Below are 20,548 nucleotides of genomic sequence, written 5' to 3'. Positions count from 1 at the left end.
AAACATGGCCTGTAGCTCTTCTTAACACTTATGGGAATCTGATGTGGACAGAGGAAAGACCCCAGTGCTTTTAAAAATCTTGAAACTGTCAATATCACATAATGCCCCTACACATTGACAACTTCATATCCATGCATCTGTACCTTACAAGAAGCAATAACCTGACAGGCTTATTAGATTAAATCTCTGTATTTTGGTAACCTTCAGTTTTACATTGATTTGAAACAACTATATAAAAAGTGCATACTCACAAGGGGTGTGAGTCTCCAATATGACCACAACCATGCTTTTCTTTTTTAAATAATCAGCTGCAGTGTATTGGCAGCTTATCGTTCTGTGTTTTTTATTTGGAGTACAAACAAGCTGTCAGTATGGTAGGTGAGGCTCCGCTCAACTTCTTAGGTCACGTTTTGATACTTGGCAGTTATGATGGTTCTATACAACCAAAATGAGTTGGCTATGCTGTTCCCAATTATCAGTGGCTGGGTCAGCATGTGTACTTTCACAAAATAATCAGAAACTCCTCAGCACTCAAAAAATACATTTTCTCTCTTTGACAAAAAAAATAATTTGGAGCCTTTTAACATTCCAGCTCTAAATCAAAGAATCAAAGCAGTGACTTCCTTAAAATCAGATAAACTGAAAATTCAAGAAGGCAAATGATAATAAAAGTTACAATAAAGTCAATTTGTTCTGTGAACAGACTGAGAGACTCTCCTTCACAGGAATGACTAAGAAATTGTTCCAGGTAGCAGAGCAAATCCCACAGAAAGATTATTCTGTATGGAACAAATTCTAAGAATATTCTCAATTTTCATCCAGTCCCCACTCAACCAAAAGACTACTGACCCCAGTCTTAATATCCTTGCTTAGGAAAAGCTGTCACTGTCATTAATAAGGGGGCCATGCCAAATCAATATTTTCTCAAAACTGAGTAAGAACCTTAGATTGTGGCTTTAAAATCATTAAACAAATTAAATCCCTGCATTTAAATTCATTCCTTTCTCTACCACCAAAATATATTTTATGTTGATATGCAAAGTAAAGGCCTGGGATAGTAGATTTTTACACAGAATCAGAGTCTCTGGGATGACCGATTCTGGCAGGAATCTGAGACACTGTGTGTGACCTAGCACATTCAACAGTACTGGAGGCCAGTTTCTTTCAATAAAAAAACAGAGTTACAAAAACATGTACATTTTCCCCTGTCTGGGGCACACGTTGCTCTGTGGAAATCGGCTCACTGAGAACAAAAATGATCTTTTAAGCTCTGTTGCTGACCTTACTTTATTCCCAGTTCACACATAAAACCACATAATGACAGGATAATTTATGTTGGAAGTGGCCTCTGAATTTCAACCACCTTCTTCTCCAATTCACAGCAGCACCAACTTCAAAGTTAGCTACTAATTCAAAGGCTGATCAGGTTGCTCAGGGCCTTGTTCAGCTAAGTCTTCCATACCTCCAACAATGGTGATCCCACAAGCCCTCTGGGTAACCTGTTCTGTGTTTAACCTCCTCCATAGTGAAGAATTTTTTCTCCTTGTACCTAATCAGCATCTCTCTTGTCACAGCTGGTGTCCCTTGCCCCTCGCCCTTTCACATCCCCCAGGAGTCTCTGTTCAGGAGCCCAGGCACGAATTGCCTGGAGTGACATCTCTCGATTGACTCCTGAATGATGCCTCTTTCTCAGACCCTCTCAGTCATCCACCCATGTGAATGACCTAAGCTTACTTTCTCCTAAGCTCATCTGACTCTTCCAATGTTAGAAAAGCTGCTACTGTCCCTTACTGTGACATGCTGGTGTATATCCACCATCCAAGTGCTAGACCAAATATAAGACAGTCTCATTCCTTATAGGAAAATACTTTGAAATAAATCCCAGCTCATTATTTGTTATGACATATGTAATTAATGTCAAAGGAAGAAGGACTCTGCCCCAACCTTTCTGAAGTCTTGTGTCATCTTAAAATTAAAAATTTGCTATAAACCTGCACAATCTGGAATTTACTTGCTACTGTAAAACGGAGTCCCTATACTGTAACTGCTTTCTTTATGAATACTTATTACTAAACTACTGAAATACTAGTTTGTTATTGGGATCTCTATAAAACACTGTTCAGTGTTTCTGTCGGCTAAGACAGGCAGTTTAGAACAAAGCAAGAAGCCTACACCCCATTGGAGTCAAGAGAAAATGTGCCAAAAGCAAAATTCCTCCTGACCTCCCTGGCACCAGCACCAGGCCCTACAGGGGACTTAGGCCTGATAAAACCACCGGCAGCTGAAGAAGCAGGAGGCAACGTGAAACTCCCACCCAACTTGGGTGTAAGTCCTGCCTCAGCCTAACTGGCAACCACAACACGTTCTGTGAGAGGTTGTGACATGGGGAATCCTTCTGTTCAGCACGCTCCTGTCTATGCTCTACACGCAGTAGAAAACTGTAATTTTTAAATAATTCCTCTTCAGCTCTGCGCATTAAACTATTAGAACAGCAGAGTGTGACATTATCGTCACTAGGCTTGCTTGAATCTACATTGCTGTTGCAGTTGCCCTTTGTACTTTTTCCACTTCACACTCTTACTCTTTACTAAGGAGCTAATTATTACAAAAGATTCTTTCTTCAATGTATGGTTCATGATGTGTAAATTAATCCCCTGGAAAGCTTTGTTCTTTGGTCAGAACTAGGTTATACAGTTATTCCTTGTTAGCTGTGCAACTAGCAATTATTGAAAAGTCTGCTTAGTCTAGTAATATTACAGGACAAGAAGGCTACTTAGGATGAGAAGTGTGTTATTAATCTCATATCTTCCCAACTCTTACCTCCATTCATACAGGTTCTACCTCAAAATACTAATGCTTAGGTGAATACTGCATCACTGCATCACCACATTCTAACCAGAGTTGCATCTAAAACATGTTAGTCTGGAAATTTTGAGCATAAAGCTTTTTGCTATATTCCTGTGACTCCTGAGAGAGTGGAACTGAAACCCTATTTTGATTCCACATAAATGTCATTGCAGGGATGAATCAATATCCCTAAGGTAAATTAAAGCAGCTTTAGAGATGCTCTGCTGAACAGCTAAGAACAGTTCTCCTGGACTCACACAAATTTGTTTGAGATCAGTATATTCCAGTTTCCTTCAAAACATGCCATAAAGACTGAGAAGGGAACAGTACAAAAGAGTAACTCTGTCTACCTAACTAGAGGCACCATAAAGTCTTTTTCCTGATTTGCGGGAGATGAAATGAAGCTGAGGATTCCAGCTAGTAATAAGGGAAAGCAACACAGCCTAGCTGTACAGCAATGATGTGTAATTTCAACAGCACAAATATTGTGTAAACAACATCACAGGAGAACAAAAGGTGGAAAAAATGTGTCTTGCTATTATACAAGTGCACAAGAATTTATGAGTTGATACTTGACTTGGCATTGAATTGTTTCAGGAAGCAATTGACTAAGCTGCTGGCAGTGACCATAACACACAGTAATTAAGTTCCAAATACTCACAAGAGGACTGAACCAAGGATATGACCAGGGCACACAGCTTCAAGAAAAGTGATTAAAAAGAATAGAAAGTTAGTTATTAACAGCCTGAAGGAGAGGTTTAGGAAATTAAAGTTAATGGAATTGATATAGAGCCTGTTTGAAAATATCTTAGGAGAAGCCAGAGTACGTGTACATACTCCATGCCACAAAGAAAGAAACAAAACCCCATAAACAAAGCCTGCATGGTTAAACATTAGAGTTCGGTCAAGGTATATATGCTTCCTTTGCAAACCAAATGTAAATAGAAGTAAATAACGAGATCATGAACTCTGGGCAAAATCAAGAAGAATAAGAGGATGATGAAGTAGCGAAGTGAGTTAGGAATCGGTGTACTTGGTTTACACTTGTAGACTTGAATTTTTCAGTGCTTCTGTTGTGGATAGGAGTCGAATACCACTGAATTTCAGCAGAAATTTTATCTCCTTTAATATTTCATACATAGATCACTGTCATAAAAAAAATGAATAAAGGGAACTTTGTGCTTATCTTTGAAATAAATGCTCATTTCAACACTAAAAGAGACAAGCTGAAAGCTGCGCCAAGAAACACAGATGACAACACTGTCAGTGTTAGAAACATCCTGATCAATATAATGTGGAAGAAGGGAAATCACAGCTTCTGCTGAAATTCTGCTTGTTTATTGACAGCCAGCTAAATATGAGCCAGAAGTGTGCCCAGGTGGCCAGGAAAGCCAACAGCATCCTGGCTTGTATTAGAAATTTTGTGACCAGCAGAAGAAGGGAGGTGATTGTCCCTCTGTACTCAGCACTGGTGAGGCCGCACCTTGAGTATTGTGTTCAGTTTTGGTCACCTCAGTATAGAGAGATATCGAGGTGTTGGAGTGAGTGCAGAGGAGGGCAACAAAGCTGGTGAAGGGCCTGGAGAACAGACCTTATGAGGAGCGATTGAGGGAGCTGGGTCTGTTCAGTTTGACAAAGAGGAGGCTGAGGGGTGACCTCATCATGCTCTACAATTACTTGAAAGGACATTGTAGAGAGGTTGGTGCTGGTCTCTTCTCACAGGTAATTAGGGACAGAACCAGGGGGAACGATTTCAAGTTGCAAGAGGGCAAGTTTAGGCTGGACATTAGGAAGAAATTCTTCATGGAATGAGTGGTCAGACACTGGAATAGACTGCCTAGGGAGGTGGTTTAGTTGCTATCCCTGGATGAGTTTAAGTGTTGTTTAGATGTGGTGTTGGGTGATACGGTTTAGGGGTGAACTTGTAGTTTAGGGTTAATGGTTGGACTCGATGATCCCAAGGATCTTTTGCAACCTGAATTGTTCTATGATTCTATGAAAGTGTCAAGAGATCTAGCAGATCTGGTCTGTAGGTTAATCGTCAATTATGTACAAAACAAGATGACATTCCCTGAACAAAGAAGTCTGTAATCTAAAATCAGAGAAAACAAGTGCAAACAAATCGAGTTGGAGTAGACTACAAGGCATCCCGGAGACACTGTATAAACAACTTTGCAGTCACAGTGTGAGATACCATATGTCTGAGGTCAAAAGTTAAATTCACGGCTAAAACACACAGAAGCAATGCTTGATTGGGACATCAGGGTAGTCCAGAACCCTTCCTGACTGGTGATCTCCTTGCTGTGACCATCTTCGAAAGGGTGGAAGTGTTACATGGCTGTAAATAAAACTACTTTAGTCGGATCATAAAAGGAAGAGTTGCAAAGACACTTTCCAAAATCGGTTCTTTTCCCAAAAAGCCGTTCCACAGCAAAAGTGGTCTAAGCAATCGTGTGGCACACCTTCTTCAAGAGTGCCACTGAAAAGGTGAGGAATAGTAGGACCACTTAATTATTTGCAGCATCTCAGGAAACAGTCTCACAGTTGCTGTGGTAAATCGCTTGTGCTAAAGAAGTATCTACGTTAGGAAGCCATACTGAAAAAGCATAATAAAAAACATAGCAAGATCTAATATTGAACAGGAATCTGTGTTCCCTTTGAACAGTCTAATCACATGCAATAGCCTCATTTCATACAAGATAAAGAACTACTCATCCATTGAAAAAATGAAATTAACAGCAGGAAACACTGATGTATATGGAAAGACTCAAAAGACTACAGCTATGAACAGTAAGCTAAACAGCAAAGTAATGGGAACCGTAAAAAATCCAACTGAGTGTTCTTCTTTCTGTTCTGACAAAAGAATTGTTTTTATTTCATGAACTGTGCTGCCGTTTTTTGTTTTTTTTTTTAGTTCTCTCCCCCACCCCACTTGGAAGTGAGTGAACAGCTGTGTGGCCTTTAGCTGCCTGCCAGACTAAACCATGACAAGGTTAAAAAAAAAGCCTAAACTTCATAAAAGAAGGAAAAATGGGTCAAATCTTGTGTCCTTCTTCTAACCAGAGCCAGACTAACTCTCCAGAGAGAGGCTTCATTTCCACTGTATAAAAGGTTAGGAAACAGGAAGGGGACACAAAGAGGATGACACAAAGCCAAACACCACAGCAGTTCTCTCAGTGCTCAGGGAGGAAAGACACAAACTAGCTTCGTGGTTAATACAGCCACAATACCAATGTCTTTACCTACGTTAAGATTCTGCAAAGGACACCAATCTGCAGAAAGCTTTGCAGACCCTACCCAGACCCCTTTTGCTCAGGCCTCGAACAGAAGATCAAAGTATCTCCTTGTCTGCCCACAGAAGCTGCTGACCTGTAACACTGGGTTGCGAGTATCTTAGGAATATCACTGGCAAAACAACGAAGGGTACAGGGGAAACTGAGGATGCTGTAATTTGTAATTTGCATGTATTTATTTTTTCTTCCTGTCTGAAAGCACAAGCACTGCTTATTTCTACTGGCACACACAGAAGATGAAAAGAAAACAGGAATTAATCAGAAATTAACATATTTTCAATGGTAACAGAAGTATAAAGGCTAAGAAAAAGAATGAAAAAGGCAAAATACCCTTGTTTGCAGATTGATGACTTTTAGTATCAACCTAAGTAATAAAGCTACAGTTATTACTGTCAGATTCATATGTCAGACTCTTCACTGTGCCAAGTTTCTGCTCAGCATGTGAAGCAAGGAGCACCACAGAGCAGGTTATTGTTCCCTGACACCTCATCTGGCCCCAGCAAACACATAGGCTGAGGTGGCCTTGTTCTGCCTTTACCTATGCCGACGGGAACAATGTTCACCTGAGCCTTTCTGCTTCCTTCCCTTGAACTACAAAGGCCATGAAGGAAAAAGCAAGGATTTTAGCGCAGGACTCTCCAGCCTGCTTTTACTCTGGATTCTTGCCAACCTGAGTGGGTGTATGTGTGCGTTTGCATGTGCTTTCCTAGCTCCACAGTTAGAAAGAGCGAAGCCTGGACAGAGGACTGGCCCTCAGTGAATAGTTGATGATATTACAGACTAGCAATGTCATCAAGAAGACAGAAAACACAAAGTGCTATGGGTTAAGTATTTAATCCTGCAAGTGTTATTTATATGACAAAGTGTTTAATGCAAGCATGTCCAATTCCACAAAGTGTTGGCTGCAATCTGTTGTCTTGGATTTAAAACCAGACTGTTTGTATGTAGAAGGATTTAAATCACTGATTTAGTTTTCAACAATAGATCCTCTAATGAAGGCAGAATAAACAACAATCCTTCCCTGCTAATTTACTAAATTTTACTAATGAATTATTTGAATCCCACAGTCCTCTGTGCTTCAAAGTTCAGGGTCTCTTTAGAGAGAGTAGAAACTGCAGCTGCATATTATCTTCTTAAGCCGTAATCTTGACTGTTCGCCAGCGAGCAGTTACTCTTCCACACTATGCTCCTCTAGAAAACTCAGGTCTTTTTCTGCAATGTTGGCTAAGCTTCCACTGAAATAATTAACTTCGTTATGCATCTCCAATCGTTTTCTCTTGAATTACAAATTTGCAGATTGCATAATGGTGTTACGCTTCTCTCCCACAGTTCCATAAACTCCCCAAATTTTGTTAAACTTTAACTGTTCCCCAGTCCAGTTTATTATGGGGCTTAATGCTGGCACAGAGAGAAGGCAGGAATGACCAGTGAGACTATCTCCCTGGCAACAGGGTGGCCTATGGACTAGGGCATCAGACAGCCCTGTGGTTAAATTTATAATCTAAGTTAGTTATTTCAGTGCTACTGTGTCTGAAAGTCTTACTAGAATTCAAGTATCTAGGAAACATGAGTCAGTTGTCTGTCAGTTCTGAAAAAGGCATCATGTGCGACCATGTCCAAACAGTTGATTCCCTTTGAACTTGTTTTCTACCAGTTCGTTGGCAATAGCAGAACTCATCTCCTTCACACTGAGGTTTTAAGAATTACGTTATTTGTGCTTGCGAAGCACTCAGGCATGACAGCAAATACTTGTGGAAGCCTTCATAGGTTTTCAACTCTTAGATGACCTACAAGTTTCACCCTTTACATCTTAAAGCCATGTGTGCCTCATTAGCACAAACGACACAAAATTTTGGGTTTAGCATCAGAAAACTACTGTCCCTCTCTTAAAGTACTCATGCACTGGGGCACCTACGAAATGTTCCTAACTCGAGCATTCAGAGTGGAAAATGACATATTAAGGAATCTCCTCTCCCCGCTTCTTTCAAAAGTGAAAGGTATTACACAGAAAAACAGTTTGGCCTGCTGGTTAGGGCAAAGGTGCCAAGGAAAACCAAACAGGAAAACCAAGGCACCAGGAAAATGAAGCAAGATGTGAGCAGAGTGCCAGCAATGGTTGTGCCACAAATTAGGAAGTGATGTGCAACTGAAGCAAATCATGCCAAGGGCACGCAGCCGACAAAAATGGCAAGGAAGAAACTTGAGCAGCCATCTTGTTGAGCTCAAATCTGGGTTTAAATCCTCTTCAGAAGTTCCATCTTCAAAGTGACTACACAAGCTCTTTTCCCACAGCAGAGAGAAAACGTAAGTAATCATCTTGTTAGAGTTGGGAATAGGGCTTGCAATAAGGGATGTCACGACAGCGCTACAATTCATATGCATGAATACAAGCACTGTCAAGACACTTGAGTGAGAAAGTAGAGCAAGGAGCAGGCAAAGCTGTAATTCTGCTCAAGGAGTGGAAAACGTTCACATCTTTTTAAAAAGTGCTACTATATTGGATTACTAAGAGCTATTTTGTTCAAGGTAACTTGCCTGCCTCCATGAGGACGCAGCATCATCAAACCTGTTACTACAGGCTGTGACTGAACACTGTACCTAAGCCCAGCACGGCTGCAAGAAAATTTGGAGCAAAACGACTGTTACAGATAAAGCACACAGATTGCCTGCAACTTTTGGCAGAACTAAACCCATAAGCTCAGGTAAGATGGAACAGGGAGCTCCAAGAAGGGCTTCCCTCTTGAGTCACTCATCATTTTCTTCTCATTTCTTTTACCCAGCTTCTCTCCACCTGCGACATTTCTCCTTAAGAGAGAGTTTCCTATTCTGCTCAGAAATTTGTAGTCTGGATCATTTGCTTCTTAAAAGAATACTGAAATTCTCCATCCTGGTAGAAGACTGAGAGAGTTGGGGTTGTTCAGTCTGCAGAAAAGAAGGCTCCAAGGAGACCTCATTGTGGCCTTCCAGTATCTCAAGGGGGCCTACAAGAAAGCTGATCGAGGGGCTTTTTAGGATGTCGGGTAGTGATAGGACTAGGGGTAATGGATTAAAGCTAGAGATGGATCAGTTTAGATTGGATGTTAGGAAGAAGTTCTTCCCCATGAGGGTCGTGAGACACTGGCACAGGTTGCCCAGAGAGGTGGTGGAAGCCCCATCCCTGGAAGTTTTTAAGGCCAGGCTGGATGGGGCTCTGAGCAGCCTGACCTAGTGGGGGATGCCCCTGCCCATGGCAGGGGGGTTGGAACTAAATGATCTTTAAGGTCCCTTCCAACCCCGACAATTCTATGATTCTATGAAGTTACAAATCACAGACTATTGCAACTGCCAGCTCAAAGGAGTTTTAAGTGCATGCAAGCCACGAAGATTCCACACACACAACTGGTTGTAAATAACTATTAAAAGACAGACAAAAGGATAAAGAAGCTTCAGCGTAGACTGTTAATGCCACGCTTCTCTGACCTGGTGCCTGGCAGCATGTACATCTTCCACAATCCAATAAATAAATTGCAGATTTTGCACAGAAGGGAAATCTCATTGTTGCCTCTGAAGATGTATACAATTCTTCTCCAGAGTTTAACCGAGCATTTCTCAGGCACTAGCCAAGCTGAAAGCATATTTGTGGTAGCACATCACCCCATTTTTGCACCTCCTTTTTTTTTTTTCACAAATCCACAACACAGAGCACATAGATGTATTCCCTGAAAAACTGAAACTGTATGTGACTGAGCAAAATAAAGGCCAATCCAAGCTCATATTGACAAATAACCTAGAAACAAAGTAGACTTCAGAGACTGAGTGTGCCTATTTAGGTCAAACTAACCCTCCACCACAATAAAAATATCATTCTGAAAGAGCTTAGCAACTAGCAATCTCAAGACTCATAAGCTGCTCATGTGTGCTTTTACAGTGATGGCAATTTTTTCTTGCTGCTGGTTTTCTGTTTCCCAGTATACTGGAACTGGACAAGGCCCTACCTCCCAGCTTTGTACCACAACAGAAGTCACATAAATTAGGGAACCACTGAGTGTATGATACATAGAAAAATGCAGAAAAATACTTAAACATCTGTACATATGGGCCTAGAATCACATAATACAATTCATTGACAGCCCTGGAGTTGGTGCTAGGATCTATTTTGCCCAAGGAGTGCTGTGTAAAGCTAAATATTATTGTTAGGTTCATAAATGGCATCTACATAATGTGTAAAATTTGTTTCTGCATAAATCATTGTAAATTTGGAAAATAAAACCAAAAATATTTGTGTAGATAAGGTCTGATTCTCCTGTGTTTTTCCACAATTCTGTCCTCAAAAATGAGATAATGTCCAATGGGCATATATACTTTAAATAATTATTAATCTGTTATGCACAACCTGCCAAGGATATAGCTATTACACGAATGTCATCATTTTCTTTTAAGATGCACTGTTTCAATCACAGCTCACAATACTCATCTTCAATGACTGCAAAACTTAGAAAAACATCCATGTCTTTGAGTAACAAGCTAATTTTCTACCAGGAAACTTTCTGAGTAGAGTTCCAGACCTCAGCACGAAGCTATGTAAACCCTTCTGGAATCCATTCGTTTTGTCTCCTGTTACATTCATGACCGCCTAACGAAGATATTCTTCATTCAAAGACTTTGTGCTGCCAAAGTGAGCGGAATGAATTAATTTTTCTTCATAAGCAGGTAATCAATGCAATCAGCTAAGGCAGCAGAATTTACTCCTTTGTTTAAAACCTTTTCTTTTATAGCTTTTGACTGAGATGATAGGCCCTTTAAAGCTACTGGCAAAAATCCACAGATATCAGAACTGAGCTTACATGTTAGAAACAACTGTCACTACAGACTAAATCCTGCTCGTCATTCACACCTACGCAATTCTACTGTAGTCTCTGAGTTGTGAAGAGGGAGACACATCTACACACACACTATCTCTCAGGCCTTCTATTACAATTAGAAATACTCTGGTTTATCTCTTTTTTAAAAAAAAAAAAAAAAAAATTTGCTAACAAGCTAGTAAGACACTGACTAAAACAGGTAACAAGATTAAGTAACACTGGCAAAGAATATTAAAAGTTGGCAAAGAATAAATTTCTATGTTGAAAGCATGAAACCCCCTCTCATGAAATGCCAGAAAGTGGAGGCACAGCATGGAGGTATGATTTCAGAGCCGGGCACAGAGAAATCCCCACAACAAAGACTCCAAAGACCTGACTAGATAAGCAAAATGTTAACAGCCTAACCTGAAGCCCTAAAGCCCTGACTCTGTTTAAGGAGATCCTTCAGCAGGCACCATTTCACATGAACAAAAGAAAACTTAATGATTTAAAGCAGATCAAGGGTAAGATATGTCCTTTGCATTATATTTAACTTTACTGCAGCAGGTATTTCAGTGCAGAATGAATTAGTCTGCTCTTCATTACACAACAGAAAAGAACATCTTTTTTTTCCTGTACAGAATGGTCCTTCAGGCAACTGGGTTTTCTTCTGTGTTACTCAAAAACTGTAAGACAGACAACAGTACAGTTTTTTTATCTTCCTGCACATCTTGCAAACATTTTTTAAATGATTTTCTGCCAATCCTCTTCTACTGAGAGCTTTCACATGGTTCACAGCTAGTATAATCCTACATTTGAAAGAGGATGGATTACGGAGAATTACCCTCCTGGTTACAATACAAGTGGTGAAAGAAACCTTTTTATTTCCTCAGATACAGTTTTATTTCAGAGCAGTGGCCTGGAAACAACTGTTCCCTTATGGTCAGATTGCGCCTTTGGTCACACCACCACTTGAGTAGCTAAGTGGAAGAGACACCTTTGAGGCATAATTTTCAATGTTTCTCTTCACTTCAGAAGCGGTGATTTATTTTTCTTTCCCATAAAACAGCACGGATGCCAACATATGGTTCTCTCTCTCCTTCTGACTTTCCTATATTTTTTTATGTGAGTAGATTCAGCCTGGCACTATAGTATGCTGTGCTTATTACAGAGATCAGGCATAACGGGACTCCCATTTTTAGCTACCCCTATTCTAACTTTGTTAACAACAAAAATAAATAGCAGTAATTTGCTATTCCTGTCCCCCTCTATCTCCCTGTTATACATTAAAGGTAAGGAAGAGACTCACAGAGTTTGACTAAATGTGGGGTTTTCTTTCTTTTTCTCCAATACATATTCTTCGCATGAAGGAGAGGAATAAAGATGTCAAATAGTTCCTTCCTTTCTTATACCTATATGAGATTCAGGTAAGTCACAAATACAAGTGTGAATTTTACTGCTCTGTGGAAATGTGTACCGTAAAGCACAATCTAATCTTTGGTACCTTGTTCCATTTGATGGCAAAAAACAGTCACTCAGTGTTAAGACTATTACTAAATATATAGCACAAGCAGTGGCCAAATAAACTTTGGCCAAAAGGCAAAGTAACACTGTTTACATGTAGCAGAAGTAATTGGTGAGAAAGATTTCTGGAGAAAGTTGTACAAATGTCTCTTTCCAATTTCTGGTAAAAAGGTAAGAACACTCTTCTTGCTCTGGTTTCATGTATTGTACCGACAGGTACAGCCCTCTGTTTTTCCTTTGTTTAAGAAGAAATGTTACAATATTTACCTATTTATTGTTTTGTTCTGCTTTCTTGACTGCTTGCAAACACAGATGTTTCAGGGAAAATGATAACACTGGCTTATTACTGTCAACATTCTGGTTTCTTCAGACAGGGAAGGTGGAAAACACATCTTTGTTCAACATCATATAATAGTAAAAATAACAATTCAGCCTCCAAGCCACATGAACAATTTTTGACAGTGTGTACTATTTCAAGAAGCTGTTCCAGAGGTTACAAAAGTTTAGTAGTATAACCCATTTCACCATGAACCTATATAGCCTAACCATGCGCAAAGGCCACAGCTGTCTAGTAAGAAATAATAGATTTTTGCACTAAATGACACAGGATATTACCCAACCAATAAAGGATATTGCCTGATTTCTATAAAAGCAGTTACGGTATCAAAGGTGAAGAGACTAAGGAAGTAACTGAAGAGTGTTCTTCCAAACTTTGGAAAATAACACTCTTTTTTAAAGTCATCCTTTACAAAGATCATTACACTGATAATCTGAAGCTGTTCCACAAGTACTTGATCTAATGTAACAAAATAAAGCCTCACAGTCTTCATTCCTATTGCTGCTCCAGTCAATAAATAGTCTTAGATAGTTATCCCAGATCTCTTCAAACCTGAAGTTGTTTTTTGTAGAACTGCTTGGGTTTTATAACAGTGTGATAAAATATACAATCTGGGCCTGGTCTGTACCCACTTAATTGTACCCACTTAAACCAAGCACTTATATTTTCACACTACTACTTATCCCCTTGGCTTGTCTTCCTCCCACAAAGAGAAGAGAACTTAAAATCATTATCATTTGCCCTGTAAATCACTTCTAGAGTCTTAGGAAAATGTCCTACTAGACTTGCTCCACTGGCAGAAAATCCAGACTAGGTATGAATTTGTGCACAAACAACTGTCAGCTTATTTTGTATTTAATACAGGATGAAAGCATAAACTACGTGAGACTGCTTGCATATAGTCAAAATAGGTACCCATTGCTGTCTGTGTTCAGTCACTAACAAACTCAGTGAAAAGCAAGCCCAGTATGCATTCAGAATACGGTGATTTCCAACAACTGTACAAACCAGTGCTAATATTAAAAGTTAAGAAGATAAGATTTCTCAGTCTCTTTATGAAAATTATTTTTCTCAAAACAAAAAAGAAAAGATGGAGCAATCCCTGGAACAAGAAGAGAAAATTTTCCATTCTGGAGTGTCACGTGTACTACTTCATAAACATTTATAGTGGTTACAAGCACTTGTCTTACTATTGCTCAAGTACAATACTTGACTTGGACAATTTGAGACGGATTTAATGTAGTAGCTCCTTGTGGATATAGCTGAAGGAAATGCAGCTCATCTGTCGAACAAACTGCCCTGCACCTCCTTGCAACATGAGCCAGAAGACGATGAACTGACTTATCCAACCCACCTGTGGGCAGCTGACCTTGAATACAACAAGCTATGTCGTCATTTTCTGCCAGATTAACATGCATAAGGATCGGTTTGCAAAACTGAACGTTTACACTGGATTTAAAGCCAATTAAATTGCAAGTCAATTTTTTTCTGCAATTTTTTTTGCATCAGTAATTATTTCTTGGAGATCAGACTCTACCTGAAAGCTTCTTAGGTGCAAGCGAGAGGGTAACACTGGCTTGCTCATGTTTTTTGACTGTGCCAAAATTCTGTTTGTGCAGCTGCCATGCTGGTTTTAAAATAAGTGAGGAATGAAATCCCTTCATGACTGATTAAGCTTGTTGTTTTGCATCTCTGAGTCAAATACATTTTCTTCTGGACTGACTTGGAATAGAGAATTCTGGGATTTCTGCAGATTATCAATAGACTGCTCCCACATACCACCAAGACTGTTTGCAAAGTAATCGTTAATAAAAAAGGAAACAGGAGACCCTGACAGCCTCCCAAGTACAGCTCTCAACATAGTTCATGTCAGTATTTCTTGATTATCACATGGTGATCATCACATTGATCAGCTTTGAGGAAATGTACTAAGCAGAGCTGTTTCATAATGAACAAGCTACTTTCCGTCTCAGGTGAACACTGCAGTGTTCTGCAAGTCCTGCGGTCCATATAGATCATGTTGTGTGTATTATGCCAGGTGACCAGGATGCAGAGATGATTCCTCAGCTTTGCCTTTGGTTGACGAGCCTTGCTTATTCAAATAATTCTCATGCATTGCCAGGGTGTGACCAAAATCAACTCCCAAAGAGGATCTATGCATAGATGTCACACCTGGGGACATGGTTCAGTGGTGGACTTGGAAGTGTTAGCTTTATGCATATGGACTCAATGATGTTAAAGGTCTTTTCCAACTCAAATGCTTCTATAATTCAGTGATCTGCCTCAACTTAACGTGCAAAACCCCTAGGAGTGACTTTATATATGGAGGGCTTTGATGGACCAGTGCAGAACAGCGAACAGCAGACTGAAATCTCACCCACAACTCTTAAAGAAAGTACCTGAACAACCCTAAGAATTAGATTGATGGTGTAAGCCCACTAGTTTTTTAGACTTAGTTTTGCAGTAGGTGCTCTAGTATTTTTTATATCCATGGAATCATAGAATCATAGAATTATAGAATGATAGAATGGCCTAGGCTGTTCCCTGCCACCGGGGAACAGGCAACACATGGGGACCAAACGGGAATCGAACCTGCAACCTTGGCATTGTTAGTGCCACACTCAACTGACTGAGCTAACCAGCCCCCTATCCCTTTCCATATATCCCTTTCTATAAAGCGGTTCTATTCCAGCCATCTGGCATTCATTAATATAACATTAAATTTCCTATCACTGGACAACACAGAGAAAAAGGAAATGGAGTTTCCAGCTTGTAAGGGATTATGATGGACAAATAAGGCAAAAGTAACTCCAAGAACTCTGAAAAAATCTTGAGTTTCTTTAAAACCAACAGCACACAACAAATTAAATAAAAGATGCAAAACTGAAGTCACCAAACATCAAGCTAGGTATCTGGTAAAACTAGTCCTGCAGGGCCTAAGCAATACTCCAAGCCTCTCCTTCACAGGTGTAAGTAATGGAATGGTGGAAAGTGAAGGAATATGATGAACGGCTGCTGCAGGGCAGGCAAGATAGGTCCCAGCATTTTGGGTTGCCTAGGAGCCCAAACCAACACACCATGAACAGCTGTTTTTTTTCATGATGCATTATCAGTTTGCTTCATAGAAATATTACAGAATATACCCAAATACCACATAATCTTCTGTTTTCAGGTATGTAAAGCTATCTCATGAACGAATTGCTCTACACTTAACTCTCCATCTACCGAAGTTGTTATTATTCACCACCAAAATATTTCCAGTGGCTAGGTCTTCCCATCTGTAGCTATTAGTCAAGGTGACACAGGAAGTGTTGAAATGGCAGATCTTGTTAGAACACTAATATTATTAAGACAGAAGTTAATAATTCTGCAAGTTAACTTTATGACCAATTAATCACACAACGTGATGAGTGCTGGAGGCACTCTACTCCAGATGCATATTCTAATTTACCTGCACTAAAGCACACTTCAGCAAGATAGCTTTGTAGTTGAAATATAAAGCAATAAAATGCTGAGCTAAAAGAAACTCTCTTTTGAAATACAAGGAATTCAGACTATGAAATAAAATATTTTGCATTTAGCGGGTGCTATGCAATGCAGTGTCACTCTTACCTCCATGGGAAAGGCCTTAAAATTAACCGTGTGTTCAGAACCACGTTGGTTTTCTCTCCCCCAGTGAAATCGAACATTGTGTAGTTCAAACTCATGTCCTCGAGGTAATGGGCCCCCTATTAACACTGGAAAAGAAGACAAATGGTAAGGACCTTGGTTTTTGAAGCAGACAAGCCACTGAATATATTCTCCAAATACAGTAGGGAGATCCTTGCAAGCTTCCTTATTATCAGCAGTTCTAGAGAGAAGTGTAAAGTTGACAGACTTGATATCTTCACTTCTGAAGTATCACACAGGTACGGAACACAAATTCAGGCAGTGTCATGCTGTACTCTTTGTTTTATGAGGCAGAACAGCTGGTCATAACACAAAATAAAGAAATTGTACCTTTATCAGTCAGAAGAGCAAATGTCTTTATTGCTCTTATCAAGATAGTAGCTGTGTGCCGTAAACAGATGGCAGGGGTTCTGAATTGAACTCCTAACTATCCCCAGCTTGCCCAAATGCTTAATCTCCATCACCTATATTTGCTATGAGTCACAGAAACAGATAGAATACTTCTGATTGTCAATATTTGGCTAGGCAAAGGTGTTCAGTTATATGCCACCTGTCAGGCTTCTGAGATAGAGAATGCCTCCATATCCAGACGTAATCAAACCTACACACAGGAGCAATAACATACCTCATCTACTCAAAAACAGCTTCTGGGCAGTCACAGGGGGTTTTTTACTTCAGTTTTTTTAAACATCTGGAATTTCTTAAAAGCATCTGTCCACAATTGCAACACACACACAAAAAAAATTGTATAGAGTAGCTGGCTAATTTTGCATGAATAGAGACTTCCAACCTAAGCAGCCAAAGCAAGCAATTGTACCTTGTGAGGCCCAATCTGCTTTGGAATTAATAAATGGAAACATTTTACCCAGGGACTTCTCAATCTGCTTCAGATCAAATATGACTCTACAAGCTGTAGGTAACTTCCCACCGAAACCATTGAATACTGGCTTCTACGCAGGGCTGGATTTTACTAAGTCTTCCCCTGGAGCTTACGTTTCGTAGACTTTGAATGAATCTTTTACAATCTCTTATAATTTATAAGGATTATTTAATTGCATAACCTACAGCTTCAGGGAATTAACGTTCCACAACATAAAATTATTTTGACACAAAATAAATGACCTTAGTTTGGAGCATAAGACATAGTGTAATGCTAAAACATAATTTAGCAAATGAAACACATTTCAACTGTACAAACACAAACCCAAAAGTACAGAACTATAAAAAATCTGAAAGAAAACTGATCAGTTATGTTCTTCAGAAACACTGAATAAAAAAGTAAAATATTCCAATTAATCCTCCTTTGATAATTCTTCATAATTAATCTAACAGCCATTAGGGTTTCTAAAATGAAACATCCTAAATGTAGTTCTAGATTCAGATTTGCTTCTTAAACTTGCTTTATTCTGTCTATTGCTACATTCTATCTATCTCTGTATCCTACAGGGAAAATCTACAAATCTGGTGAACACTGAGGAGAACAACCCATTGAAGTATTTAGGGAAATGAGAATAAATACAAAGAAACATGATACTCAATTAGTGCTATTTCTTGGGGAAATGGAGCATTTCCTCTGTTCCAGAGTATTGCTCCCAGAGAAAGTGCAACTGGAACACCTCTTCTCTAAATGATGTACTTCTGTATCTCCAGGAGCTCCAAAGAGTTTATTTCTGGGGCTTAAATTATAACATTAATCCCATGACAAAAGTATTTCAGTACATGGAATCACAGAATCATAGAATAGGGTCATCTAGCATGAAGGATATTTATCTTTCCTTTGCCTTTCATCAAATCTTGATCCTTGTCAACTTTCAGCAATTGTTGATCCTCATTAGAAAACGATTCTGAAATCATCATCCTCTGTGCAATCCACTGCTGGCTTAAGAGAAGTCTCTCTCTGTTAGCAGGATATCCTCTAAAGGATTTTTCAATATACAGCTCCACTACACAGCTGGTCATGCTTCTTCCACTAAATGCACAACACATGCAAGATGGAAGCAGTCTGTGAAAAACCTTGCAATCAAATAATGAGAAGGATTTGGGAATTCCAGATGGACTGTATGTCCCGAATGAAAGTATAAAATCAATCAGTAGTGACAAATTGATTTTTAATATGTATCTTAATCAGTTTACTTTTATTCCACAACGAAGTTTTTCTTTGACTGTTAACATTAGAATAGATGAGGATCTCTTGCACATTAACTGGACAGAGTTTCAAAAGCATTTAGTGCTCAACAGTTCCTATTAAAATAAGCTGGCTAAATGGATTTGCCATCAGAGATCCCCTGTGAGGAAAAGAAGCTGCAGGAGTTTCCACAATCCCTGAAAAGTGGCCAGAATACTAGGTCAAACACAGCTTACTCTTTTCTCCTCTTGGAATGGATAACAAATGTTGTCTTCCCCCTCCAAAAATTGGAAGAATTATCTCCAAGTTACAAATGGAGAATGGGAAATTATGTAACATGAAATCTAAGGAAAAGCTGAAACTAAAACAAGATTTTCTAAATCTTAATTCTAGAATTATCTCAGTCAAACTTTCATTCTGTTTCACGTTTTCTTATATTTCAAGACTCATCAGTCTGGCATTCAAGTTTAAAAATAAGACTTTCCTTCTCTCAAGTCTCCAACGGTTTTGCACTTGCATTTAGGTGTGTTGGACCTATCTTATTAATTGTTGCTACAAAGTTACAAAATGCCCTTGGGAAAGGCAGGGTTGAGGGAGCTGCATTTTGGCATGCCAAGGATGACATTGTTTGCAGTCACTCTCACTTCCTCCATGGGAGAATTCAAGAACCTTCCTGATCCTGCAGGGAGAACTATATTCCTTGGGAATGAGCTCTGCTTCTGACAAATGCAGTAAAAACGTCTGGAAGTAGAAAATTTGTATTCTACTGCAAATCTGCAAAATTCTGCGGAGAGAAATGTCCTGTGTTGCCATAATACACGGAATTTATCGCAGAAGGAAAATTATAAAGGAAAACATCAATATTAAAATAACAAACTTCCCTTTTTAAAAAAATTCAGTGTAAAATTGAACTCTCAGCACAGCTGTAGCTCCCAGGACTACTGGGACCTCAGAAGGAAACAAAAGTTGGAATGTCTCACAGTTTGACAATGTTCAGCTGTTTAAATGCCCCCAAAAGGCTGTTACTGGCTAAGATTGGTTAGAATAACTTGGACACTCTTCCAAACACATGTTGAGAACTACCACAGTGCTGGAAAGCACAGTGGACTTTTTTTCTTCCTACTTTGTTGACAGCTGTCTCCTTCATACAGAATAGTTTACCCAGACAAAAGATCTGAATGAGGTACTGAAATTTCACGCAAGTCGGAGTTGTTTCTTTCATTATTCGCTTCTAATTTTTATTGGATGAATGACACCAAAAAAAAAAAACTTTAAGAAACAAGGACTGCTTTGCTACCTGCTTTTCATCAGTACTGTGAGCATGTAGAACTAGAGTAACTACCTTAAGCTGCCCAATTCTGTGGTCAGTATTCAGAACCCAGTCCAATTAACAGGGGGGGAAAAAAAAAGGTCTTTTTTAACTTACATGGTCTTTGGACCAAGGACAGATTTTGCCAGCTGTACAAAATAGTCTGGCATCACTCTCCTAGCGACAGCCTGCAACTGCTTCTGCGTGCAGACAGCTGCCAATGCCAGTACCTCAGATGACACCACCACAAGAGGAAACTCTGGGCACGTTTCTGAAGGCATCTGAGCGACCATCCTGTGGGGGCTCGGAGCTCCCATGGCAGAGCCTGCGCCTTCTGCCACCAAAGGAGCGCAGCAAGCCTGACAGCAGCGCAGAACTTTTGCGGGGAAAGCGAAGGCCGTGTTTCGGGCATACCTGATTTTGACTTCAGGGCGATCTGAATGCAATGCCCATCGTTGATCACTTCACAGTCACGACACACGACGTAGTTCGGCGACAAACGCACTTCCAGGAGCGTGGGGTCGTATTTAGCTTCTCTCGAGTTCAGGTTGATAGGCGACTGGTACTCCCCGTTAGCATCGGGAAAAACCAGCCCCCACTCCACGCCTTGAGGCACAAGGGAAA

The 20,548-nt window shown here is 39.7% G+C and overlaps 1 protein-coding gene across 1 annotated transcript; it reads right to left on the bottom strand.

Moving 5' to 3' along the window:
• Positions 1-16,433: 16,433 nt before the first annotated feature.
• LOC104271713 (carbonic anhydrase-related protein-like) lies at positions 16,434-20,534 on the bottom strand (the record flags this gene model as incomplete). The annotated part of the gene is made up of 2 exons (XM_009866464.1): positions 16,434-16,558; positions 20,339-20,534. Coding segments are annotated over 2 exons (321 nt in total), but the record flags the coding sequence as incomplete, so codon positions are not given.
• Positions 20,535-20,548: the final 14 nt, after the last annotated feature.

This window comes from Apaloderma vittatum, unplaced genomic scaffold (assembly GCF_000703405.1).
Source record: "Apaloderma vittatum isolate BGI_N311 unplaced genomic scaffold, ASM70340v1 scaffold43073, whole genome shotgun sequence".
NCBI lineage: Eukaryota > Metazoa > Chordata > Aves > Trogoniformes > Trogonidae > Apaloderma > Apaloderma vittatum.
This window is presented reverse-complemented; position numbering and strand designations above follow the sequence as displayed.